Source organism: Dendrobates tinctorius, unplaced genomic scaffold (assembly GCF_039654945.1).
Source record: "Dendrobates tinctorius isolate UK_male_01 unplaced genomic scaffold, ASM3965494v1 ptg000062l, whole genome shotgun sequence".
NCBI classification, from domain to species: Eukaryota; Metazoa; Chordata; class Amphibia; order Anura; family Dendrobatidae; genus Dendrobates; species Dendrobates tinctorius.
In genome coordinates this window covers 30,591,281-30,618,417 of record NW_027361730.1, presented here as the reverse complement: position 1 = coordinate 30,618,417, position 27,137 = coordinate 30,591,281, and the positions used below count along the sequence as shown (strand labels likewise).

Sequence of the window (27,137 nt, the reverse complement as noted above, 5' to 3'; positions counted from 1 at the left end):
TTGCGTTTGACGCGGGTCGCCGCATCGTCAGAACAATGCATGCGTAGGCATCCGCATACATCCGCACGGGCTGCATACCCAATGTTAAAGATAGGGTATGCAGGCCGCATGCGGACGTAGGCGGAGCTGACCAGAGGAGGTGCGGCAATGGGTGGAGCTTCATTCAGGAAGTCTGCATCCCTCCGCAGCTCTTCCATACGCAAATGTGAAACCAGCCTAATCGATAAGTATTCTATGTTCTCCTCTGCAGTTAACAAAGGGCTATATGACCAGACCTGTCCAGCCTCCTCTAATTAAAAGCAACTTTTCATGTACAGTGTTTTAAAATTGGAGGGGGCTGATGGACAGGCAGATTTTCAGGAAGTGCTCTATCCCACCTATAGATCTTGCCAACTCATTTACATATAAGAAATATGTGGATTTCTTTGGAATAAGACATCATATCACAGATATCAAGGAATTATTTCATTCATCTTCCTATGGCCTACATGTACATATAGATGGCTTAGAAGGGTTGATCCTCCTGTCAGATTCTCTTTAATTCAGGATAAAATTTGCTTCCCTCTGTTCTTAGATACAAATAATATCCAAGTCTCTGTCCTTTGCACATTGGTGCACTGGCTGATCATCCATATTCCCCCTCTCTGATATCTAATTAGTGCGGTCAGTTTGCTATTTCTTCTTAGTCATCTTCTTTTTTAATGCTCTTCATTTTCCCAACAGTGGAATGGTCTATTGCTCTACCTACAGAGGAGCCAAATGCCGTCTACTACTTATCAGAAAATAATTCTTTATATGTTGGAGGAGAAGAGATTTTGTATCATTTTAATTCTGAGACCATGCAGAATTACTCGGTATATAAATGTCTTCTTACTACTAAACAATAAAAGATAAAATGGAATTTATGTTTCTATTATACTCAATATTCATTCTTCATTATTTTTCTAGTTTGAAGCTCAACCTAAAAACTGTATGGGAAAGGTAAGTTACTAGTCTTTCCACATCATGTGAAATCTCATACTCCCTTTCTGTACACACAATTACCATTTTATTTACCTCTCAAGAATCCCAATGCATTAAACTGATTTTCTTTTCTTTGCAGCCTTATTGTAAGAATTATGTAACATTTGTTGGTCTGCTATTAGGAAAACTCACCGTCTGCGGTACCAATGCGCACCAGCCTGGCTGCTGGTCTATGGTAGGTTTCAATATTCGAACGGGTCTTCACTAAGTCACTATCCACAAAATGACTTTTTTTTATTTGTTTAATGGACCCTGCATGTGATCTACACCTTGTATAAACTTGAATGGACTACAGATTAACAAAAATGTGTTTACTTTGGTTAAAGTCCATTTAGTTTTTTAAAAATTAATTTAAGATATTTATCCACATAAGTATGGTAAATCTGCACAACAGATAGACAATGAGGCCTGATACATGAAGATTGGCGTTGTTCATGCCAGTCTTGATGAGATGTGTTGGAGTAAGATGCTCTTCATGAATCATGAGCATGGCCTTTGTGTGCGCTTTGCCAAAGATTTTAGTAAAGTCCCTCCTAGAGTAATATTAGTGGTGTAGCACGATGACCCCATCCAACCCCAGCCTAGGTTTGCACACTTTATTGGAGTTTGACAAAAATGGAGTAAGAATGCCAAAAGTCACATAATTTTAGAGCAGCCTCCAATTGCGAAAAATTATATGACCTTACAAAGCCTTTTATGAAAGCTTTGATGACTTGGACCCATTGGTTCCATCGGATGGTCACGTTATGGTATCTTCCCTTATTGCATTTGAAAAATGCCTTGTGCCTAACTGTGTGTTAAGCGCCACTGGTCTATAGCACATGCAAATAAAAATACATTAAAGCAAACCTTCACCTTGATGAGGAGGCATGCTGGAGACAGTTACTGTAATCTGGCATGTCTGCAAAGAGGCATGTATATCCATGTGTGGCGTAAGGAGCACCATCACTTGTCATGAATTTGGCGAGCACTGGTTGGCACAAACCTGTCCCACCCCAGCTTCTCTCAATTTGCTGCAGTGTGTTGAAAATGGTGTAAGATTTTCAGATAGCCTTCCATTTTGCCAAAATTTTGTGATTTTTTCAAAGCTTTTTACACCAGAATTGTAGTGTAAAAGCTTTGATAAATCTGACCTTAAAAGTCCATGTCATTCTTGAGCATTTTGTGGGCAGTTTTTAGGTGCCTGTGTATGTGTATCTGTGTATGTTATGTCCCTAATGTCTCCTAATGAAGTATTTGTGAGGTTCTTTTGTGATTTTGTATGATTTAACATTCAATGACATGTTCATTTCGATGTCATCTCTTCATTTTGATGAATTCTTTCCCAAACAAACAGAATTAACTGTAAAAGTATTGATAGATAGGTCTGTGTTTCAGGTTGGTGAAACATTTAACAAGCTTCAAGAATTTTGGACTTATCAGTTGGCTCCTCGCACTCCAGTATCCAATTATGCCATTTTAATTGCAGGTATCTATTGCCAATCTGTTAATTTACAATGCATACAACCTCTTCAATGTCAGCTTCAAGTAGCTTAAAAAGTTTTTGAGAGATAAGAAAAAAGTAGATCTTCTTTAGTTCCCATAAACCACACCACTTCTGACCTAGGGCTGAATCTTGTATTCTTGTTTTCACTCACTGAAGTGAATGGCACCGAACAGCAAAAAACCGAACACAGATTATGAACAATGTAAAGTAGATTTTTTTCAGGATTTCCTGAAATCCATTTTAAAACATGAAGGGAAGGAATTTATTACGAGTGGAATTTTTGAAGCAAATTTTGCTGAAAATTTGCCGTTTGATAATTATAGCATATCTTTTAAATGCAGCTCTTGTCTATAATTGTTTCTCCAAGCTTTTCTCTAGTCCTCTGCTGGAATGAGAACGGTGACCCAGATTCATCACAATTTTTTCCTGGAATTGCAGCTTAAAAAGCTGTGGAGAGTCATAATATTTTAGTGCAACGCAAGGTTCCACAACATGTTGCGACTTTCGGTGTTTTCACAACATTTTTTATGACACTTTGTCAGAGCTGGGGCGGAACGAGGCGTGGCGACCCCCACTTGTCAAATCCATGATGAGAGGCGGCGTACGTAACACCACAAATCTGACTCCAAGCCCATGTTTCTCTTAATGAATCGGGAACCTCGCACTCCACCCCACACCCTCATTAAGACTGGTATGAAAGACACCTGTCTTAATGAATTAAGGCCTGTCACTCTTTTGTGATTCATAAATCTCTTGCCTATACATTTCTTTTGCCAGAAACTAGTGCAAAATCCTTAATAAATCTGCCCATTTGCCCCAAATTGCGATTTGCTTTATTTTATCTTCCTACATATCACATCATGTTTACTATTCATAAACCTGTTCCTCATCTTATCATCTGTCTATCGATTATTTCTGTACAGATATATTTATATATGAAAATATATTATTTTTAGGCGATCAAGTGTTCTCTACATTGCCCCGGAAATCCAACAATGGCGCGATTGGGAAGAAAACTACATTTAGCAAAATCTTTGGTGATGATCCATTGCTATACACAAGAGATGAGTTCTTGAGACGTAAGTGATGCATAAAATGCAGAACACTGCTACTTTACAATGATGGCAGTGTGGACGAGGTTCTCCTGTATTATCCACAATTTGCATCTTGTTTTGTTACCAAATGTTGAAGACACACAATCTGAACTAAAAGGTTGCGGTACGTCCCCACTCTATTCTTCTACAAGTGGAATAGTGACGATTGCACTGCAATAACTATTTTTTCAGTTCGACTTCTACATACAAGCTTTGTGCATTTATTGATGAAAGGTTTATTTAGTAGATATGCTTTCTGAAGGAGAAATCCACCTATGATGAAATGAAATATAAGTATACAGTAGGTACCGGCTCTCGTGACTGCATTACACTAGCAAACAAACAGTTGCAACCATATGAAGGTATACAGAAGCATTGAATATATAAACTGCATTACTACTATATAGACTTTACTCTTACATTTGTATAGACTATACCGCACTTATGCAATTAATCATTCGTATATATTTAATGCTGGCATATACAGAACCTTAACACTTCCAGAGTGCAGTTGTTTGTTGCGGAAAAGGAAAATCCAGTGAAGAAAAAGAAAAGGTCACTAGCTACGTGTATGATCTTCTGATATTTATCTGTGACATAATGGAATCATTTACAGAGGTTTTCCCCTTAAACCTACACACGTGGTCAAAATTGTTGGTACCCCTTGTTTAATGACAGAAAAACCCACAATGGTGACAGAAATAACTTGAATCTGACAAAAGCAATAATAAATCAAAAATCTCTGAAAATGGACAAATGAAAGTCAGACATTGCTTTTCAACCATGCTCCCACAGAATTAAAAAAAAAATAAAACTCATGAAATAAGCCTGGACAGAAATGATGGTACCCTTAACTTAATATTTTGTTATTTCTGTCACCATTGTGGGTTTTTTTTTGTCATTAAACGAGGGGTACCAACAATTTTGACCACGTGTTTAATGTGGAAAGTGAAATGTGATCTGAAGGAAGGATGTTATAGAGCAGGAGGAGCTGATCAGATCACTATATATATATTTTATGAGAAGAGTGTCAGTAAACCTTGCATTTTATTCATTGTAATCCCTGGTATTTGTATGCATATGAGTCCAGTGGGTGGTCCTAATCAGCGATTATCAGCCTTCCCAGCATGACTGTGCAAGCAGAGATAGCTCAGTCACTGAGTAGGTCCGCCCACTGGACACATATACATTCAAACACCAGGGATTTAAATGAAAAAAATACAAGTTACACTAATTTTTTTCCCACCAAACCCATATAATATTCTGCTCAGCTTCTTTTTCGCTATACCATGAGATCCACAGATTGGACAGTGGGACAGATTCCCTTTCAATGTTCTCTATTTTATTTTATTTTTTTGTTAGATACTTATTTTTTATTCAGCATGTTAGAGTTCTTGAATCATCTTCAAAAGAGGAGCAGGGGAATATACATAATTTACAATAAATGTTTTGATGTGTTTTTTTAACAGAGCCAGAGTTTGTGAAATCTCTAGTTGTAGAGAAAGAAGACAAAGGACAAAATAAGATTCTTCTTTTTTTCAATGAGGATAATACTGAAACCAGAACAACTGAGAATAGACTGTCAATGGTGGCTCAACTTTGTAAGGTAAGGTCGTTAGTGTTTGGCCCATGCACAGTGAGTGCTGTGGATATCAGGAGGAGCCTTTGGTATAAACTGTTTAAGTGGACAATCATCTTATTGGCTTTACAAAGAAAGATGTTAAACTTGTGCCCAGAAGCTCTTAAATTGAACCTTATTTGTTGCCCTATTTCCACTTAGAAGTAGTGGTGGATGACTACAAAATGTCTGATTTGACCTGATAATGAATCTGGTGCACACTAAATTGAAGGAAAAATATAAAAAAAACATACCACTCACATTGTGTGTTAGTAAAAATATATTTTCCCATTAGATCTCTCCTTCATAATTATTTAATTAGCCAAACTAAAATTAAGTACATTATACATTCCCTTTATAGGGGTTGTCTGGGACGTTTATAAAGTTGGCAAGGAGTGCAATGAACCCTACTGCTTTTCTTCCGCTTCTCCCAATCGAGACCACGGAGAGAAGCTGAAGAGAAAGTGGTTGGCAGGTGATCCATCGGTGGGAATGGGAAACAAGAGGAATCCTGACAGTACATTACACACAGTTAGGATTCCACATGACAAACTCCCTAACAAATTATATAAGTATCCCAGACAAAACAGCTAAGAATAAAAAGCAATGAAACACTAGATGCTGCTATTACTTTAAAGCCAAGATCAACCACAGATCATTCAATGGTAAAAATCTCTTTTATTAGTTCACGTATAAAAGTAAAAAGACTTTTATGTTTACAACAAAGGTACAAGAAAAAGAAGAACACACAACTCCCATCAACATAAAGTTTGCTGCATGGCTCTGGACCATGTGACTACAAATCACAAAAAGTACCACCTAAAATAGAACTAATTAGACATGCAGATGTGTACTGGTAAACCCAATAAATAATTCTGGCTACTACCGTCACAACATGTGCAAAAAAAGGGCACCAGACACTACTACTACTATATAGGCTGAGAGCACCTACTATATCCTAGCAGCCACTAGTAATTAACTATAGCCCACAGCAGAAGTCATAAGAGCTGCATATTTATGAGGATTGCTATCACCAACAGCCTAAGAAAGAAGTATCTATTAGATATAATTCATGATTGGAGCCACAGGGGCCATTACCTGGCTCCTAGCAGGGTTCAATGTGTGTAGTGGGAGCCCCGTCCTTCTGCCCCGACGCGCACATTTCGCCCTGCTTCCTCGGGGGGCATGTCTAGGCAGAGGGTGTGTGGGGTTTAAATATGAGCCTCAACCAATTAACAGGGTTCTTTAATTAATACAGCCTGGGATAGCACCATGGCACATGCGTCAATCGCGCAGCGCTCACAATGAAAGAAAACATATAGCTGCAGTCACGGTGACTCACCCCCCGCCCTCCACGACCAGTCACGTGGTAGGGAGTGAGTGAAGCCAGCGTGTGAGACCGCAACTAGTATGTCGGAAGTGCGCCGGTTTGCGCATGCGCACAGCGATCCACAGAGCTGATAGTGTCTAAAGGCCCAAATAACTAAACAGTGGGAATGTTATAATAATTATTGCACTTAGTTATTCATCTTACTAGAGTGAAGCTTAAGTATAGTGCCCCGTGCCCTCATGCAATAGTGTCTAAAGGCAAAAATCCCTGCACAGTGCAAAATATTATAATGATTAATACACTTAGTTATTCATCTTGCTAAAGTAAAGCATAAGTATAGTGTCCAGTGAACTCATACAATACATGGTATTATTTAATTAGAAAAATTCCATAAATATATTAACCCCCAAACTTATTATAACCTGATACGTTATATAAAATAGCTAGCCAATTTTAAATTGACAGCCAATCAATCAATAATACACAAAAGACACAGATATACAATAAAAGCTATTACTCTAGCTACTCAAGGGGATATATGAGAAAACCCCTTTGAAAAACAACCTTTCCTTTACCTATTTTATGTATGTGTTATAATAAATACTTGAAAAAGAATTTCTTCATATAGCTCCCCTTGGGAACCCATTTGGATTCCTAAAAAACCCTCTATAACATAGGAATGACGAGCTCTAAAGTCCTCTGGATAAGAAGAATTCTTGGTGGACCTCCATAATTCCACCAATACATCGCTTGAGTTCATTGAAACCACTATCCGAATACATTTTGCTTGAAAATCCCCAATCTTCAATTCATCAGTGCCGCCACTTCCATCATGATGATGACTCATAACAATAAACCAAAAAAGAAGAAGATAAAGAAAAAGTAAATTACTTATTACTTAAATTACGTATTTACTTTTTCTTTATCTTCTTCTTTTTTGCACATGTTGTGGCGGTAGTAGCCAGAATTATGTATTGGGTTTACCAGTACACATCTGCCTGTCTAATTAGTTCTATTTTAGGTGGTACTTTTTGTGATTTGTAGTCACATGGCCCAGAGCCATGCAGCAAACTTTATGTTGATGGGAGTCGTGTGTTCTTCTTTTTCTTGTACCTCTGTTGTAAACATAAAAGTCTTTTTACATTTTATACGTGAACTAATAAAAGAGATTTTACCATTGAATGCTCTGTGGTTGATCTTGGCTTTAAAGTAATATCAGGATCTAGTGTTTCATTGCTGTTTACAGGAGCATAGTGCATTGTTAATTTGTGGCATATTTGGGAGTGATTAATTAAGAATAAAAAGTGTATTTTTCACTTGTGGGAAGTATGGTATTTCTACTTTTTTCTTTAAAACTTCCCTTTTCTTTTAAAGTTTGCCCAAGAAGTGGTATATTTAGTTATTTTTGTTTATTATGTTCACTTCTTCTTCCACATTTGGTAAATACACTACAACTTTTGTATCTAAATTTTGCTTCCTTAGGATGATCAAGGATCTGCCAAAAATAGTATTCGCTATATATTTAGTACGGCATTGAAATCACGTTTAATATGTGGAAACCAGTTAACTGGGCAATATTATCCACACCTACAAGACATCTACTTTTTGCAAGGAAAAGCAGAGAATGTGATTTATGGACTTTTCAAAAATGCATGGTGAGAAGCTTGAATGTAGCTCATGCACATATACACCACTGAAACACTGAGAAAATTCTGCAAAAAAAAGTACCGTAAATACATCTTTGCATTGAAGGCATCAGCTATGCCAATTTTAACTGGCATTGACAAAATAAAAGGTGGAACTGACTCGTAGCTATGGACAATTGCTTTTTTTTTACTTGGGTTAGAATTTATATTGAACCATTTGTAGTAATATTACTTTGGGGTTTCAGAAATATTTATGTCAAGGGGTCTTTCCAACATAGAAAATGATGGCATATTGCTGGGATATACTATTATTACTCTTTGATAACATTTTCCATTCTGAGATTGAAGGGGCTACAATACAAATGTGCATGTCCAATATCCACCACATGACTGGTGGCCTTGACTCCTGCTGTGAATGGGGCCAGAGGGCGAAAACATAGTCTTTTACACTACAACAGTTCCTGCTTGTTATAAAATCAGTATGAGAACAGATCATCCATTAGATCTAAATCAGTGAGGCATTACATACAAAATTGCATATAAAAAGAGTTGTTGTGGGTTGGGCATTTTGATTCTCATGGTTTTTTTATTGACAAGTCTTGGGGTTTTGAGAGAGAATTTTGATGTGAACTAGAGCAGGTCTGTTGCCCACTCATTGTCAGGATGGTTGGGAGTATCAACACTTAGGCCCCAATTGATCAGAAAATGATAGCATATCTTAGTGATGTGCCACCATTTTATGAGATGTAACACCCCTTTAAACTAGCATGCCTTGGTGGATTTAACAGCTGGAATGTGATTTGTCATTACAAGCAACATCATTGTTTTCTTTGGCGTTTTCACATACTACGTTTGACAATGTTTTTTCATCTTTGTAGGAATCACAGTGCTGTGTGCTCCTATAAGGTTCAGGATATTGAGCTTCTTTTCAACACTTCAACTTTATTGGGCTCTTCTAAAAATGAACTAAAGATTCGTCCTGGGACGGTAACACATAAATATTGCTTACCTATTTTCTCCTAAATACTAAGCATACCATAAAATATATATTTTATGTGAGAATCAACATGTCAAGTAATCTAAGAGGGCCATAGATGTGAAGAAAGCACAGATACATCAGGTTCTACCAGGACATAGCCTCATTTCCTAGACAGAGTACATTTTATTTCAGTTGGTTGAATTTAGCAGTAGGAGGGCAATACCTAAAAATTGGCTATGCCTGTCAGTAATACGAATTCTTGATATTTACTGTTTATATAGGCAACGTCCTTTTCTGAGGCTTCTTGATTCTGTAGTATATATTTCTTATGCTGGCTGCATGTTAATGAACATGGATAAAACTACTTCTAGCAATTATGACGTTATGGTTAATGAATACATATAGTATAAATATTATCTGATGCATTACACAAATTAAGTGTATTGTAATATCATTTAAAATTTGCCACCTTTTTTGCTATGCTACTCTCTCTTTATTTATTCACTTATAGTTTCTATTTTTAACTTAACATTATTTGTCCTTCAAACTCAGTGCCTTCCACCTCCTACCTTGACACCTGAGGACACGGCAGAAGAGGTATCCAATCATCCAGAACTGACAAAATGGTTGTGGCCATCAAGAAATAGGACTGTTTTACAAACTTTAGTCTTATACAGGAAGATAGTGGTGGATGAAATAGTTGCAGTGAACCAGAATATCTCGAGGGTTCTCATCTTAGGCAAAGGTAACTTAATCAGATCCAACTTTATATCTAATGACACATGCAGCGAGACAGATGATTATTAAACTGTTTCATCCACATCATAGCAATCAAAATGTAAAGGTATTCTGGCTCAGCTGTCCTGTTTAATTAATGGGGTTGTGTGGTTAAACATTGTTACGCCATACCACTGGTCTGGTAGATTTTCTTGTGCTCCATGTTGGGTTTGACAACTATGTGTTGTATTTCATGGGCCTATGTAATATCTCCCAAAGTGCACACCTGGGTCTTGGTATTGTATTAAGACTTTCCAGCAGCTCTTTTAGTTGGTCTGTGCACAGTTCCTGTCCACAGACATAAGGGCGTCTTCTGGCTGTCTGTGGTTTCCCTTCTATGAGTTACCTGTCTGCAGTTTCCAGTACCCTTGCTACCTCTCAATGGTGTGCAGGACTTCACCTACAGTTTTCGGTAAACATTCTACCTGTCAGTGGAGGACTTTTCCTATCTGCCTGTGGGTTCCATGGTTTTCAGACTTTCTAGCTACTCTGGAGTGCTTTCTGCTACCTGTTCGCGGTCTTCCAGGAACTTTGCTGCATGTCTGGCAGTTTCCAGGACATCTCCTAACCACCTGCAGCTTACATGGCATTTGAACTTCCTTGTTGCTCCAGAGTTTTGTCTGGTACCTGTTTGCATCTCCATGATGCCTCCTATCTACTTTCGGCTTCCAGACTGCCTATGTTCTTCAGTAACTCTACAATCTGTCTGAAGTCTTCTGTAACTTTGCAATTTGCATGTGATCTCCTAGACGTCTCCCACCTGCCAATGGTTCCCAACATCCCGCCTGCGATCTCCTGCACTTCTCGGACTTGCCAGCAATTTCCATCATCCCGCCTGCTTGACTGTGGTCTCCTGGACGTATCGCACTTGCCTGCGGTTTCCAGCATCCAGCATTCTACTTGTCTAATTGCTGTTTCCAGTCCTCTGCTGTCATGTTCCGAGTGCTCCACCTAGCTGCTGCACCAGCACCCGTGGCCCATTTGCCTACATGGATCCTAGGCTTAGTGAATCCACCTCACCCAGTAAACCAACATTATGTAACAAGCATGTTATGGATAGTGATATCTTAATGACTTGTTGGAGGTCTGAACAGTGGGATTTGCAAAAAGAGGATTTTTTATCCCTCATGGGTAACTTTTAAAATGGGGCAACAGGTCAAATGCTCTAAAAAAATGCAGCTGACCATTTAACAACTGACTGAGCTGTTCACTTGTGCAACTGTTTACATCTGTCCTCTGCTGGCGCTGATAACAGCTAATTGGTGAGGGTCTCAAGTGTTGGAACCCACTTACAAGAATCCAGCAGACACTGCTTCGTGGTCGACTTTTACAAACCTAAGGCAGTTATCACTGTTCAAAGCAGTAGCTGATATCACCAATGACGCCCTGCTGAAGACACCTGACCTCAGCAGCCAATCACAAGTCAAAATTGGTCATGTTGCCTCTCTGAATGGTGGCGTCTTAATGGAGCAACCTGTGCTGGATCCCACAAAGTGCCAGTAGCATAGCTTAATTTGCTTTTTTTTTTTAATTGTCCAAGTCAACAGTATCATTTTGATTTTGCCTTGGCAACCCTTATAAAAGTTTAACTTTAACAGGTTCTAAATGATATTCATCATAGCTTAATGGCACATGTCATGAATTTATATCATATATATATTTGTGGTGATCTTTAGTTGCTACTAGTAGAATGCCTGCGGCTTCGCTTGCGGAAAATATGGTAAATTGTTGGTTATTGTAGCTAAATTAAAATTTTCAGTGTCACCCTGAAATTGACATTTTCAGAGTGCTACAGTAAAAAATTTATTCCCACTTTAAATTTTTATTATTTTGGCATTTTACTAATTTGTCAGTTTTCCCCTCAGCACTTTTACTTTCACCTTCACATTTCTCCATTATATGTATAGAGCCTAACTTCAGGGGCCCCAATCTCATGATGGGGGGACACTATTGAGATGTAACATGTGCAGTATTCTGAGAACTGTGGATTTGTATAGAGCGGGCTACTACAGATTTTGAGTTTTACATATATAGATAGTACTTGGTGGATGAAAACTGTTTAACATCCTCTTTAATTTTATTATCTAAGATGATGGAGCTGTACACAAGACTCTAGAGCGGGAAGATGGACCTTTTTCAATTAATGAAGTGCAGCCTTTCAAACTAAAAGCAAAACTACAGTTCATGGAACTGAAGCCAAATGAGGTGAGAAGTAGAATAAACTATAGATAATCCAGGACAACATTTCCGCTTATAGCTCACATGGCAGATGTGCAGTTATATGTTTGCAAGTTTTTTGTACCAGACTAAAGTTAACCGTAATATTAACCCATATATCTCATACATTTATAAAGACCGGTGACTGGAGGAATATAGATAAAACAATGTATCGATGACTGCTGTGACCTTAGTTCTGAGTAGGATATGACTGATTGTGGTTTGTGACTCATTTCTTCTTTTTTATAATGAAACATCACAAATCTCTTGTTTCTGTAGTGTGATAATGCTCCATTGTCTAAAGATGTGTCAGCAGAATAAATGATTTATTCTGGTGGGATGTGGTACCGAGAAGGAGGAGAGATATGGTTAATGAAATGCTTGTTCCATTGCTGACATCTGAGTTCTCTTTGTGTAGCACGTCCTGTATGTGGGAACTACTCAGGAATTTTCCAGACTATCACTGGATAACTGTACTGCCTACAACAATTGCACAGGCTGTATTAAGTCAATGGACCCCTACTGTGGCTGGATTGAAGGGAAATGTGAATCAGTCCTAAAGCATAACAGGTATGTCATACAGTGACCCTCACCACACACTCACTGCATCACCAGCCCTATGAATAGCACATGAATGAGATCAGCCCAGGAAATGACTATAGGAGCAAAATGCTCTGTTTAGTCTATTCACATGCCACTTAACCCAATAAAGACCAGGCCTGATTGGCATTTAAAGCTATTAGTGATTAAGTCAATTTTTTCAACCCTTGTACTCACTGAACCATAGCTTTTTTATTTCCTCTTTCAATGTTGCTGTATATGGGCTTGCTATGGATGCCGACTGTTGCAGCAGTGTATTATAGCAGAGCTCCAACCACAATATTGTGGGTATATTGGGTATATTTACAAGATCGATGGATTTTTCCATCATATTTAATATTGGCTTAAATAAATGTAGGCTATACCCTAAGAATTTAATCTGAAGATGTGTCAGAACAATCACTAAATCACAGTTTCATGATTTTTGTGTATTTTTTTTAAGTGAAGGGATTAAGCTGTGAAGAACAATGTAGGAGGGGATAAGGAGGATGGAGAAGAGTTGTATTAGTGAAAGTGAAGACGTGTGTTTTAAGGACACACTGAAACTGAGGATATTGGGAAATATCCTCATCACCTGTGGTAGCGCATGCCAAAGGCACCTTTCACATTTAGTTTTTGTCCACATCTACTATGTCTGAATGTTCACCTCCAGTAGGTGTACACGCCCAAAAAAGATACACATCAGAGCACACGTTGACTATCAGCACCATCGTAGTCTATGGCCCCATCAGCGCATACTCCCAAATACCTGATGAGGCCAATGAACATGGGCAAAAATACACAGCCAGAGGCCGATGCTGGTTAAAGAAAAATCCTTAAGGCACAAGCAAGAGCTTAGGTTAGTAGAGGATGCTAGTCTTATATCAGAGAGAGCCTAAAGAAGTCAAAGCTGCTATGTGTGACTAAGCACTGGTTTATATGAGGCATTTTGAAATGTATGACATGAAAACATTCAAATACATGCAGACACCTTAGTACACAGGTATACACACCCATACAGACACACGTACAACCACACAAGTACCAGTACAGATACACGTACCACTACACAGGTATACGTACAAAGCAGCTCCCGCTCTAGGTCAAGATCCCGGAGCAGGGAGCCATGGTACTCATGTTCTCTGCTCACATTTCATAAACGAATTGAGAAGGGTTTTCCTATACTGAATATTCAGACTGTCTCCACACATCACAGTACTGCCATGATTTCTGAATATATTATAAATAATAAATAGCAGCTTTCTTAGTTTTCTGAAAATCTTGGTAAAACTGCAATAAAACCATGGTGTTTGAAGACTGTCTAACAACACTGAGATCCATCCACATATCCCCGGACCTGTGCAACGCAGGCTCAAAAACACTGATATAATAGGTGCTTGTTTGCAAGCACAGCTATTAGACCGTTCCTATTGGTTGTAAAACCACTTTCCATAGTCTTCCACTGGCAATAAAGCAATGTATAAATGGCCATACTTTTTCTCCTACAGGTGATATATTAAGGCTAGGGCTTCATGGCGACGTGGGTCGTGTGACGGCGGTTCTCGGACAAGTTGCGCAACTAAAAACATTTCTGCAACTCGTCTGTGACTTGCTGTCGTCAGCTTTGTACTACTGCATCAAGAATCAAATTGAATATTTCTGTATGTTCCTCTTACCCTGAAAAGAACTGTAATGTGGGAAAAAAAAAAAGCCTTAACTGAAATATTCAGTCTTTGGACTTGATCACGTGTAAGGGGTGAAGCACAAGAAGACTCAGAGTGGGGGTTACCTTCTCCGCTCTTGAGCTTGAACCACTTGGCCAGACAGCAGGCTTGCTAGGGGGAAAACTTTCTGCCCTGGACGTGCTGGGTCATGTGACTGCTGGTAGAAGAGAGGAACAGGAAGGAGGGCAGCCTGAGAGTGCGTGAAGCTCAGAGCAGCGTGTGCAGGGGAGAAGAGAGAACTCCCTTTCAGAGGACAAATCTAGGGGGACTGTGCAGAGAGAGTGCATCATGTGAGTATGTGAGACCAGAGCCTGCAGTGACTGGAGAGGTGTGCTCTGACCCCTGTGCAGAGACAGTGACCCCCGTGCGTAGCCCCGGTACCTGTGGTGTTGGTGCAGAGCCCCTGACTCCTGTTGAGAGACTTACAGAGACACAGAGCCCTTGATTCCTGCGGTGAGACTGTTTAGTTTTGGAACATAGACTCAGAGCAGGGGACACCCGGAATGCCTTGTGTTCCCCCTGCCTTTCTTCATTAACCCCCAAGACCCCTGTTGTGGGTCCTTAGAGACTGCAGAGCCTACAGCAACTAGAGAGACGACAAGTGCCACTGCTGACGGCGCCGACGCGGGAGAAGACGACCCTACAAGCAAGTACTCAGAAGACTGATAAGTTCCAAGAACACCTGTTTCTAACTGTTATTCTTTTTGACTGTTTGATATACTGCTTTAAAGCCAGTTTAACCCCCACTGCTTTCTCCCTGCGAGGATTATCATATCCCTGTAAATAAAACCCTTTAACTTTTGATCTGTCTCGGTTCCGTGGTGAAATACCAGCACCTGCATGTTTATTACACACGCACCAGAGCCAACGAGTTACTGCTACCTCTATACCGTCTACAGCCATTTCCTATGTTTCAGCTTCAGATAAATCACCAAATTCTGCATGCTTTACTTATCTTTTTTTTAGCATTACAGGAAGTTTCCATTTATTGTCTTCCCTTTAATGTGACCGCGAAGATTCTTGTCTAGGCCTACTGCCGTTTCGTTGACGAGCATTCTGTCTTCTTTTTTTGTGTAGATCAGAATACATGTCCTAAAAGCAACATATTTGAACGTAACTCTATGTAATGAAAAATAGATCAAATTGAGATATAGATGTTGCTGTGTGTCCCAGTGATGTTGGATTCACTATACTGCAAAAACTTTTTCATTTTTGATTACTGAATAGTCCTATACATGCAGCTAACATGTTCGTTTCCTTTTAACAGCTCCGTGGAAGAGCAGAACCTGAACGCAACATGTCAATTGCAAAATGGTGGGTATTCATTATAGGACGGACAGATAGAATATTACTGTTTAAGAGAAATTTCCATTCAAAATCATCTGCCATTTTATACAGATTTTTACCACATAATGCCAAGGCATTGGATTACTACATTATATGGTTGGCTTGGCTGCTTATTTCCACCTGAGACATGCTACAATAGCAGGAATTGGGAATATTAGTTGTACAATTACACACATGACTCTCCATCTCTTAAAAAAAAACAGTCTGGCTTCTCCTAACCTTTTCACTACTATTTGTAATTTTTCCTATTGACTAATGTTGGACATATAAATTTTAAAGCGACTGTCAGCGCAGAATGACTGATCAAATCAAGTACAAGATCTCGGTGCACTAAGGCCTGGCCAATCATCTATATACACCTTGCCAACTGATTGTTGTCCCTCAATCTCCACCCCCCTCTTCTTTGATTGACAGCTCTGGCTTTTGAGCCAGAGAAGAGTGGAGATAGATGGAAACTAAGCAGGTGGGAAGGTGCACTTAAATGACTGTCCCCGCCTAGGGTGCACTTAGTGCCTGTACTCGGTTTGAACAGTCATTCTGTACTGACAGAGTCCCTTTTAAATGACTTATTTTGTTATTAACAGCACAACATATCAGTCTAACCTAACATAATTTATCTGGTTAGAGAAAATTACTCTTTTTCCTCCTGGATAGATTACTCACTCACATTTCACTGATATAATCTGTCTGCAGTGATAACAGATTTTCTGCTCACCAAGGGATGTTGCTGCTCACAAAAGTCTACGGAGAGGGTAGAGGGGGGCAGGATGTCGTTCACTTATAACCAGAATTACTCTCTAAAAAATGAGTATGATTTGAGCAAGTACATTTTTTTGTATAATAAAAATATATGGAATTTTCCAATTCTTTATTCAATTCTCATACAGGAAAGATATATATCTTTGTACTGTGTTAGCCAGTAGATAGAAGAATATTTGGAATTGAGACTCCTCAGTGGTTGATACCTTTTAATGGCTAACTGAAAAGATGATAACACATTGAAAGCTTTTGAGACTACACAGGTCTCTTCATCAGGCATAGACTAATACAAAATCTGAAGAATCACATATTTATACACAAGACAGCACAGAAATAACTCAACAGATAAGACAAGTGATGTGAAGCAGAATAGTCATGATGGGAGAGAGATAAGCTTAAATATTGGAGCAGTTCATAGATAAGCAGTGTGAAGATTTTATTGCCCTCTGATTGCCGATCTGGTTCTGTGTTGTGATGACCCCAGAAGGTCTGAGGAGCAAATTCCTTAATTGATGTAAAAAGACATAAATCCATGCGACACATTAATACCTGCACTGAATGTGTCGAAAGTTTTCATAAATTTGTACTCAGAGAGTCTTCTCTCACTCTGAGACTTGAAGTTACCTTTTAACAGGGGCGGACACAGACTGTAGTGGGCCCCTGTGCAAGAAATTTTTCGGGGCCCCCCCCCCGTTCTTCATAGGGCAACAAAGTTATGTAAACATATAGTTAGGTAATATATATAGGCACCCCCGTTTCCCTTTGTTTCATAATGATCTCCCCCATATGCGGTCTACCTTTGGCATAGTGCTTCTCGCCCTATGTGGCCCCCCAGTTTATGCTGCTTCTCCCCCTATGTGGGCCGCCCGATTCATGTTTCTTCTCTCCCCCCATGAGCCGTCCCATTCATGAGCAGCCAAGCATCTCCCCCGGGGCCCCCCCCATTCATGAGCAGTCATGCTTCTCCCCAGGGTCCCCCCCATTCATGAGCAGCCATGCTTCTCCCCAGGAGCCCCCCATTCATGAGCAGCCAAGGCCATGCTTCCCTTCTCCCCAGGCCAGGGGCTCCCCATTCATGAGCAGCCAGGCCATCATGCTTCTGTTCTCCCCCAGGACGGAGCCCCCCAAAATCATGCCTGCCATGTTCAGTTCTCCCCCACCCCAGGAGCCCCCAAAATCATGCCTGCGCCTCAGTCCCAGTCCCTCAGTCCTGCTCAGCTCTGGCAGTACTCTTACCTGGAGCAGGCAGTGTAGGCCAGACCAAGAGGATCCATCCATTCCACACTGTCCAGTGTCCGCACTCCGCACATTCCTGAACTGCTGCAGCATATGGGTAGGGGCAGGGCTGCCACTAGGAATTTTGGGGCCCCATACTGGGAAATTTTTTGGGGCCCCCGTAAGACTCCACCCAGTCTCCACCCCAGCCCTGCCTCCACCCTTCAAACTGTCCACAGTCCCACCGCCCTCTCTTGGTAAACTCCACTTCTCACCAATCACACATTAACAGTTCCCATCACCAGATCACACATATAGCCGGCAGATTTTTTTTTCCGCCAAAATATTTTTTAAGCCACCATCACAACACTGTAGACACTTTTGGCCGAGCTCTACTCTACTGTAACCTATTAAATATTTGTTAAAATATGCAATACAATTTAGGTACATTTGTATTAATTTTTCAATTTTTAAAATGACCATTAATATCAGTTACAATGGACAAATACCACCGCACCATGACCAGACACAATATTACCACCACATAGTGACCTATAATTAATATCACATACAAGGAACAAATACCGCCACACCAGAACCAGACTATATATTACTACCGCAGAGACCGAATAATATCACATACAAGGGACAAATAGAAGGCGTAATAAGCTGTGTTTTTTCTGTGGAGACGCCTCTCATATTATTTCTGTCTGCCCTAAATGAGAGAAATGTTTTGCGCACACATTTGCTTTGGGCAGTATACAACCTAAGTTCCTTTTGGCAATTACTCTGATCTGCTCCTTAACCACATTTTCCACTAAGGCTTTTGTGGATTCAGGAGCAGCTCTGAATCTGATGGATTTGGACTTTGCTAAACGTTTTGGTTTGTCCATGACGCCTCTGCAGACGCCTATTCCTTTGTGGGGTATTGATGCCACTCCTTTGGCGGAGAATAAACCTCAGTTTTGGACCCAGGTGATAATGTGAGTTGCCCCAGACCACCAAGAAAATTGTAAATTTTTGGTGCTGCATAATTTGCACGATACTATTGTTCTGGGGTTCCCCTGGTTGCAAACTCATAATCCAGTTTTGGATTGGAAATCTGTGTCTGTGGTGAGTTGGGGTTGTCAGTGTGTTCTTAGGGACGCTCCTGTTTGCTCCACCTCTCCTCAGTCTCATGATATTCCTGATTATCTGGCTGATTTCTCCGATGTATTCAGTGAGAGTAAGTCCGCGTCTTTGCCTCCTCATAGGAGTTATGACTGTGCAATTGACTTGATGCCTCGGTGTAAATTTCCCAAGGGTCGACTTTTCAGCTTATCTGTACCCGAACATGATGCTATGCGATCCTATATTAAGGAGTCATTGGAGAAGGGTCATATTAGACCATCCTCGTCACCTTTAGGTGCTGGTTATTTTTTTGTGGCCAAGAAAGATGGTTCATTAAGACAGTGTATTGATTATCGTTCCCTTAACAAGATGACGGTTAAATATCAGTACCCGTTACCTCTGATGTCTGATTTATTCTCCAGAGTTAAGAGTGCCTGCTGGTTTACTAAGCTTGACCTCAGGGGGGCGTATAATCTTATTCGCATCAAGCACGGGGATGAATGGAAGATGGCGTTTAATACTCCGGAGGGACATTTTGAGTACCTGGTGATGCCTTTTGGGCTCTCTAATGCCCTTTCTGTCTTCCAGTCCTTTACGAATATTTTCTGAGACTTTGTGGATAAGTTTTTGATCATCTATCTGGATGATATTTTGATCTTTTCTAGTGATTGGGATTCCCATGTGGAACATGTCCGGACTGTGTCCCGGATTTTGAGGGAGAATTCCCTGTTTATTAAGGGATCGAAATGCCTCTTTGGTGTACAGCGGATTTCATTTTTGGGATTTATCTTGTCTCCATCGACTATTGAAATGGACCCGGCCAAGGTACAGGCCATTTATGATTGGGTTCAGTCTACTTCTTTGAAGGCTCTCCAGAAGTTTTTAGGGTTTTTCTAATTTCTATTGTAAATTTATAGGTAATTTTTCTAGTATTGTCAAACCACTGACTGATCTGACCAAGAAGGGAGCTGATGTGCTGAATTGGTCTCCTGAGGCTGTCTCAGCATTTCAGGAGCTTAAGCGGAGATTTACTTCAGTTCCAGTTTTACGGCAACCTTATGTCTCACTTCCATTTCAAGTGGAGGTAGACGCTTCTGAGATTGGTGCAGGAGCTGTTTTGTCCCAAAAAGACCCTGTGACTTCTAAGATGAATCCCTGTGCCTTCTTTTCTCGAAAGTTCTCCCCATCTGAGCGCAACTATGACGTGGGGAATCGGGAATTGTTGGCCATGAAGTGGGTATTTGAGGAGTGGAGACATTGGTTGGAGGGAGCTAGACATCAATTTGTGGTCCTCACCGATCACAAGAATCTGATTTATCTGGAGTCGGCCAAACGCTTGAATCCTAGACAGGCTGGATGGGCCTTGTTTTTCACGCGTTTTAATTTTGTGGTCTCTTTTCTTCCGGGCACTAAGAATGTTAAGGCAGGCGCCCTTTCTAGGAGATTCTTTGCTGATTCTCTTAATGTGACCGAGCCTACTACTATCCTAGGTGAGGGGGTAGCCCGATTTGAGACGCGCCCTGGAGGAATTTCAGGAGGATAAACCTGAGCGTTGCCCTATGGGAAGATTGTATGTTCCTGAGCAGTGGAGAAAGAGAGTGATGTCTGAAGTCCATTGCTCTGCATTGGCTGGTCATCCGGGTATTTTTGGTACCAGAGATTTGATGAGTGGGTCGTTTTGGTGGCCTGCCTTATCTCGTGATGTCAGGAATTTTGTACAGTCCTGTGGGACTTGTTCTCGGTCTAAACCCTGTTCTCATTCTAGTGGGTTGTTGATGCCCCTGCCGGTGCCCAAGAGGCCATGGACCCATATCTCAATGGATTTTATTTCTGATCCTCCTGTCTCTCAGAGAATGACTGTTATCTGGGTGATTTGTGATAGATTTTCGAAGATGGTCCATCTTGTACCACTCCCAAAGTTGCCATCTTCCGCTGAGTTGGTGCCCTTGTTTTTACAACAGGTGGTTCGGTTACATGAGATTCCTGAGAACATTGTGTCCGACAGAGGAGTCCAGTTTGTTTCCAGATTCTGGAAAGCCTTTTGTTCCAATCTGGGAATTCAGTTATCCTTCTCCTCCGCGTTTCATCCCCAGACCAATGGACAGACTGAGAGAACAAACCAGACCTTGGAGTCTTAGTTAAGATGTTTTTTATCTGCTGATCAGGATGATTGGGTCTCATTTTTGCCCTTGGCTGAATTCGCGTTGAACAATAGAGCTAGTTCTGCCACTTTGATGTCACCCTTTTTCTGTAATTTTGGGTTTCATCCTCGATTCTCTTCAGGGCAAGTGGAATCTTCGTCCTGCCCAGGTGTGGACACTGTGGTTGTGAGAATGCAGCAGATATGGGACCAAGTGGTGGATAAGTTGTCACTCTCTCAGGAAAAGGCCCAGCGTTTTTCCAACCGGCATAGAACCATTGGTCCCCGGTTTAAAGTGGGTGATATGGTTTGGTTTTTGTCTAAGAATATTCCTATGAAGGTTGCATCTCCAAAATTTAAGCCCAGATTTATTGGACCTTATAAGATTTTGGAGATTCTTAATCCTGTTTCTTTTCGATTGGCTCTTCCAGTTACGTTCAAAATCCATAACGTTTTTCACAAGTCACTGTTGAAGAGGTTTGTTGAGCCAGTAGTTCCTGTGGTGGCACTTCCTGACCCTGTATTGGTTAAAGGCAATGTCAAATATGAGGTAGAGAAAGTATTAGATTCTCGTTTGGTTAGACGGAGACTCCAGTATTTGGTCAAATGGAACGGTTATGGCCAGGAGGATAATTCTTGGGTCTCTGCCTCTGATATTCATGCCAATAAATTGGTTCGTGCTTTTCACCGGGCCCATAATGATCGGCCTGGTGGCATGGATGAGGGTTCGGTGACCCATCCTCAATGGGGGTACTGTTATGAGCTCATTTTCTGCTCCACCAGTTGAGAGTTCTCCTTCCGTTCTCCCTCTGGTGGTGACAGGAGGTAGTGAGGTTGGCTTAAGTGGTAGTGATCTGTCACCTGATGAGGAGGATAACAATTGGATCTCTGGAGTATCAGACTGGATATAAGATAGCCGACGCCCTATCCTGGTGCTGGTGATTCAGTCTGCTTCTCAGGTCTTGGACTTCAGCTCTCTTCCAGTCTTCTCAAGTTAAGTTTTTTTTTTGCTAATGTTCACACTTGCGCTTGTTGGTCAATTCAGTTTCTTGTGTGGTCAGCTTGCCCCTGCTGGGGCTATGCTGAACTTCCACTCCTATTTATCTGTATTTGCCAATTTGCCTTTTTGTCCCTTATTAGAATGGCCTCTTTTTGCTCTGTTTCAGAATATTTCAGAGTGCTGATATAGTGGGAGAAGTCTAGTGACTTCAGGGTTAATTTTGCTATCAGACGTGTTGGACATTATTTTGGTAGGGTTTTTGGCAGATTGCAGACAGTGGCTTTCCTTTCCTGTCCTTTCTAGTTAGTCGGGCCCTATCATTTGCTCAGCCTATTTTCCTGCCTGTGTTTGTGTTTTCATCTTGCTTCACCATCAATACATGTGTGGGGGCTGTCTATTCCTTTGGGGTCTGCTCTGGGGCAGTTAGTTTTCCCTTTTCTTGCTTTAGGTTTATGTAGTCCTCCGGCGGTGATGAGGCATCTAGGAACATCGTAGGAACGCTCCACTGCTACTGTTAGTTGTGTGGTTATGATCAGGGATCTGCAATCTGCATAGTTACCAACCTCTCTGGTTTTCTGGGACTTAGCTTTTTGTTTTTCCTCCTCGGTGACCCATTCATAACAGGTCCCTCTTTCAGGTGACTTCCAGCAATGGAGACACAGTCCAAGTTAAATTTAACACTTTCTTTGCTAAGTACTTCACACGTTAAATCCACAGTTGGTACATAAAGACATTTGCTGGTTTCCTCATCTTTCCCTTTCTGGCTGTCGCTTCTGTGCAGTATATGCCCAGACCTGACCATCCTAGACTGCTCCCTAGTTCCTTCCTGGCCTGACCTCGCCATGATGACAATCCCTTCTGCCTGTTTCGCCCCAGACTCGAAATCATCAGTCATCAAGTTTGGCTGCCTCTGGTACAGCATCCGGCCCGTCTATACCAATCTCGTTGAAGCTCCAACTTCCTTCATCTCGGCTGTCCAACCGATTCCTGCCTTAAAAGCATCTTCCCAGGCGATAAGTCGCCACATACTTCCTTTCTTGCACTAGCCCACTGCTATGATATACAGTGGCCATGGGTAATGTGGGTTGCAACACTTAAACGTTACAGGACTGCCAAGCTGTTTGGGCCTATAGCCCATGTGGACACTAGGGCACCCAGGCCCCATCTGACCTAACTTCCTAACCAACTCTCCTCTTACTACCTGGCAGCCCCTCCTACAATTAACCTTCTATAACCATCCTATCAGCTATACCTATCAGGCCCACTAGTATGCTCCCATCTAGTGGCCCTTGACAGAACTACACTTACCCGTGTCTATAAGAACTATATACTAAAAGTGCCCTCCTCTAGTGTCCCCAAAAGGATGCACTAACTTACCCTAACTGTACATGCACAACAGACAAATTATATTATTCAATAATATAATACAGGAACATCAGGCAATATATTACAGCTTTCTACAAAATGGTAACACATGCATGTGGCAATATCATTAAAGATGAGTGATAATACATATTTTATATGTAGCAGTACCGCAGGCATTGATCCTAGACATTATCAACAAATGAAAGACAATTAGAAGGAGGGAAGCACGAAGATCATTATATCTCACCCCCTTACAGACTCTTACTGCAAAAAAAAGTGTGAAGTAAGTTTTCTGCTCTTAGAAGCTGCTTCTGAGCCAGATATAGATCAGCTTGATCCCCAAGTTATAGGTATCACATGTACTGGAGCACAGCTTTAGGAAGCCATCCAGAAAAATCTCCCTAGTTCATTACTCTAAAGAGCTGTATCTGTTGAAATGTATTTATTATTTTTTATGTGTTTTGTCTGTATTAGCTTGCTATATTAGAGATATGATGACGTAAAGAGAAAGTGTATGTCAAACATTCATAATATTTATCTGAAATATAAATACTAAAAACAAGATCTGCAATTTTTTTTCTAACAGAGCCATCAAAAGAGTACCAAGCGGGAGATCAGGAACCTCCCTTTTCTTTTACATGTCTCAAAGTATCAAAGCTCCCCTCTTTCAATTCCAAAGATGGCAAGATGGAAATGGTCCAAAACTGCAACGATGACGCCTGCAAGCTGATCATCAAGGGTGTCAAAAACCCAAGAGAATGTCCAGCAAGGGACATGGAGCCAGCACTTGCAGAATTGCAAGATAACACTGCTACAAAGATTCAGTGCATCTGGCTTTTGGTATTGACTATTCAATTAGTGATAATGATGTGACACATCCAAAGTTTTAGTTGCTTTGCTAATTAGTCTGTACATCTATATATATAATTGCCTTAAATTGTCCGTCATCCACTTCCTTCTGGATGTCCTCGAATCCCACAATCCACCGCGTCACACCAGAAGTACGCCGACTGCCATATTGGAATACCCAAGTGACGGGTATTCCAATATGGCACCCGCTGGTGGTACCAGGCCCTTGCGCAGTACCACCAGTGGGACTCCGCCACCGAAACCCCGCCATTGGGACACCCCTGCCGCCGGGACACCCGCCGCATCCCACAGCTGCCTGCCCACCCACCTATGTGCAGTCACAGCTGGCAGTAAAGACCGCGGCTTGCAGCCTGTGCTGGAGATGGGGTGCGGGCGCCCTCTGGTGGCACCACATCCCATCTCCAGCACAGTCCGCAAACCACCGTCTTTCCTTCTGGCTGTGACTGCACAGAGGTGGGTGGGCAGCAGGGCCGGCTCCAGGTTTTTCAGGGCCCCGGGCGAAAGAGTCTCAGTGGGCCCCCCTTTTTACAAATGCCACGATTCATGCCGTGTGACATCCGTGGTGCTGGCTAAAAACGGACTTGTCTCCGTGTGGATCACACGGACACGCATGTGATCCACATGGACACTCGCTCTGTGGCAAAACACGTTCATGTGAAGGAGGCTATTGATTAGTAGAGTAAACATGAAGGAGAGAAGAGCGAAAGAAAGAAAGAAAAAATAGAGAGAGAGAACAGAAAGAGAGAAAGAAAGAACAGAGAGAAAGAAAGTGGGGAAATAAAGAACAGAGAAAGAAAGAACAGAGAGAAAGAAAGGAAGAACAGAGAGAGAAAGAAAGAACAGAGAGAAAGAAAGAAAGAACAAAGAGAGAAAGAAAGAGAGGAAAGAAAGAAAGAACAGAGAGTAAGAAAAAAGAAAGAAAAAGAACAAAAAGAAAGAGTGGACAGAAAAAAAAAACAGAGAGAGAGAGAGAGAGAGAAAGAGTGGAAAAAAGAACAGAGAGGGAGAGAGAAAGAAAGAGGGGAAAGAAAGAATGGAGAAAGAAAGAACAGAGAGAGAAAAAGAGTGGGCAGAAAAAAAAACAGGGAGAGAGAGAAAAAGAAGGAGGGGAAAGAAAGAAAGAACAGAGGTAGAGAGAAAAAGAAAGAGGGGAAAGAACAGAGAGCAAGAAAGAAGGGAAAGAAAGAAAGAAAGACAGAAAGGAGAAAGAAAGAAAGAAAGAAAGAAAGAGGGGAAAGAAAGAGAAAGAAAGAAAGAAGGAAAGAAAGAAAGAGAAAGAAAGAGAGAAAGAAAGAGAAAGAAAGAAAGAAAGAGAAAGAACAGAGAGAGAGAAAGAAAGAAAGAGAGGAAAGAGAGAACAGATCGAGAGAGAGAGAAAGAACAGAGACAGAAAGAAAGAAAGAGGGGAAAGAAAGAGAACACAGAGAGAGAAAAAAAAGATTAGAGAGAAAGAACAGAGAGAGAGAAAGAAACAAAGAAATATTCTATAAAGATACCATTGCAGCCCGGCTCCCATTGTAGTGCCCTCCTGAGCCTCCTGGTGCTGGACATATCATGATCCGCTCACATGGCTGACATCCCCGATTCCAAGGTGATCCCGCTGTGCGCTCTGTCAGAGGAGGACACGTTGATGGATCTGATGCATTCCCTGAAGTGCCTCCATGGTTCCGTCACAATATCCTCCTGAAATTACCTAATTTCTGGTCAGATTCCAGCACGTCACTTCCGGTAGAACATTACGTGCGAGTTTTAAAGTGCTCCTTGGGGCTCCGCTGTGTACTCCTATGTCCGCGGAAAAAGTAAGCTCCCTGCTGGGGCAGTCTCTCTCTCAAAATCGGGACTGTCTCGCTGGATCCGGGACGGTTGGGACTCGGGAGGTATAAATGCTCCCCACCATACACCTTGTATACGCTCCACTTTGTATGCCTCGTACACACACGTCTCCTCTCCGTACACCTTGTACACCCCCGGCTCTGCTCCACTCCATAAACACACGGCTCAGCTCCGTACACACAGGGCTCCATTCTGTACACCTCGTACACACATGGCTCCGCTCTGTACACCACGTAGACATGCGACTCCGCACACCTCATACACACATGGCTCCGCACCGTACACCTCGTACACACATGGCTCCGCTCCGTACACCTTGTACACATGAGGCTCCGCACCGTACACTTCGTACACACATGGCTCCACTCCATACATTTCGTACACACATGGCTCTGCTCCGTACACCTCGTACACACACAGCTCTGCTCCGGTACACCTCGTACACACATGGCTCCGCTCCGTACACCTCGTACATACATGTCTCTGCTCCGGTACACCTCGTACACATGCGGCTCTGCTCCTTGCACCTCGTACACACATGGCTCTGCTACGTACACCTCGTACACACGACTCCGCTCCGTAAACCTCGTGCACACACGGCTCCGCTCCGTACACCTCGTGCGCACACGGCTCTGCTCTGGTACACCTCGTACACACACTGCTCTGCTCCGTACACCTCGTACACACACGGCTCTGCGCCGGTACACCTCGTACACACACGGCTCCGCTCCGTACACCTCGTACACACAGCTCTGCTACATCCACCTTGTAAACCCCTCCTGACCCCACACAGAAACTTTACCTCATTCAGACCAGCACCATAATGACACGGCCAGCACAGCAGAGTCCTGCAGCCACCCTGATCATGTGACCCCTGACTCCTCCCCTCCTGTGACCTCATCACAGGTCCTGTGCCGCACACAAGATTACAGCCGAAGCGATGATCATTGCTGGCTGTAAGGGGCTGCGTGGGTCCCTCGGGGAGGGCGCAGGATGGGGTTGGTACATGGGGGGCGTGGCGGCGC

At 41.8% G+C, this 27,137-nt stretch overlaps 1 protein-coding gene across 1 annotated transcript in view; it reads left to right on the top strand.

Moving 5' to 3' along the window:
• SEMA7A (semaphorin 7A (JohnMiltonHagen blood group)) overlaps positions 1 to 25,182 on the top strand; it is a 60,028-nt gene extending 34,846 nt beyond the window's left edge. Inside the window, exons 2-14 of the mRNA XM_073579473.1 lie at positions 724 to 854; positions 949 to 981; positions 1,103 to 1,198; positions 2,401 to 2,491; positions 3,466 to 3,588; positions 5,073 to 5,209; positions 8,034 to 8,206; positions 9,076 to 9,184; positions 9,729 to 9,921; positions 12,043 to 12,158; positions 12,589 to 12,740; positions 15,741 to 15,787; positions 23,996 to 25,182. Coding sequence (XP_073435574.1) covers positions 724 to 854; positions 949 to 981; positions 1,103 to 1,198; positions 2,401 to 2,491; positions 3,466 to 3,588; positions 5,073 to 5,209; positions 8,034 to 8,206; positions 9,076 to 9,184; positions 9,729 to 9,921; positions 12,043 to 12,158; positions 12,589 to 12,740; positions 15,741 to 15,787; positions 23,996 to 24,282 — 1,688 coding nt within the window. The 3' untranslated portion in view covers positions 24,283 to 25,182. The remainder of the gene's footprint in view (positions 1 to 723; positions 855 to 948; positions 982 to 1,102; positions 1,199 to 2,400; positions 2,492 to 3,465; positions 3,589 to 5,072; positions 5,210 to 8,033; positions 8,207 to 9,075; positions 9,185 to 9,728; positions 9,922 to 12,042; positions 12,159 to 12,588; positions 12,741 to 15,740; positions 15,788 to 23,995) is intronic.
• Positions 25,183 to 27,137: the final 1,955 nt, after the last annotated feature.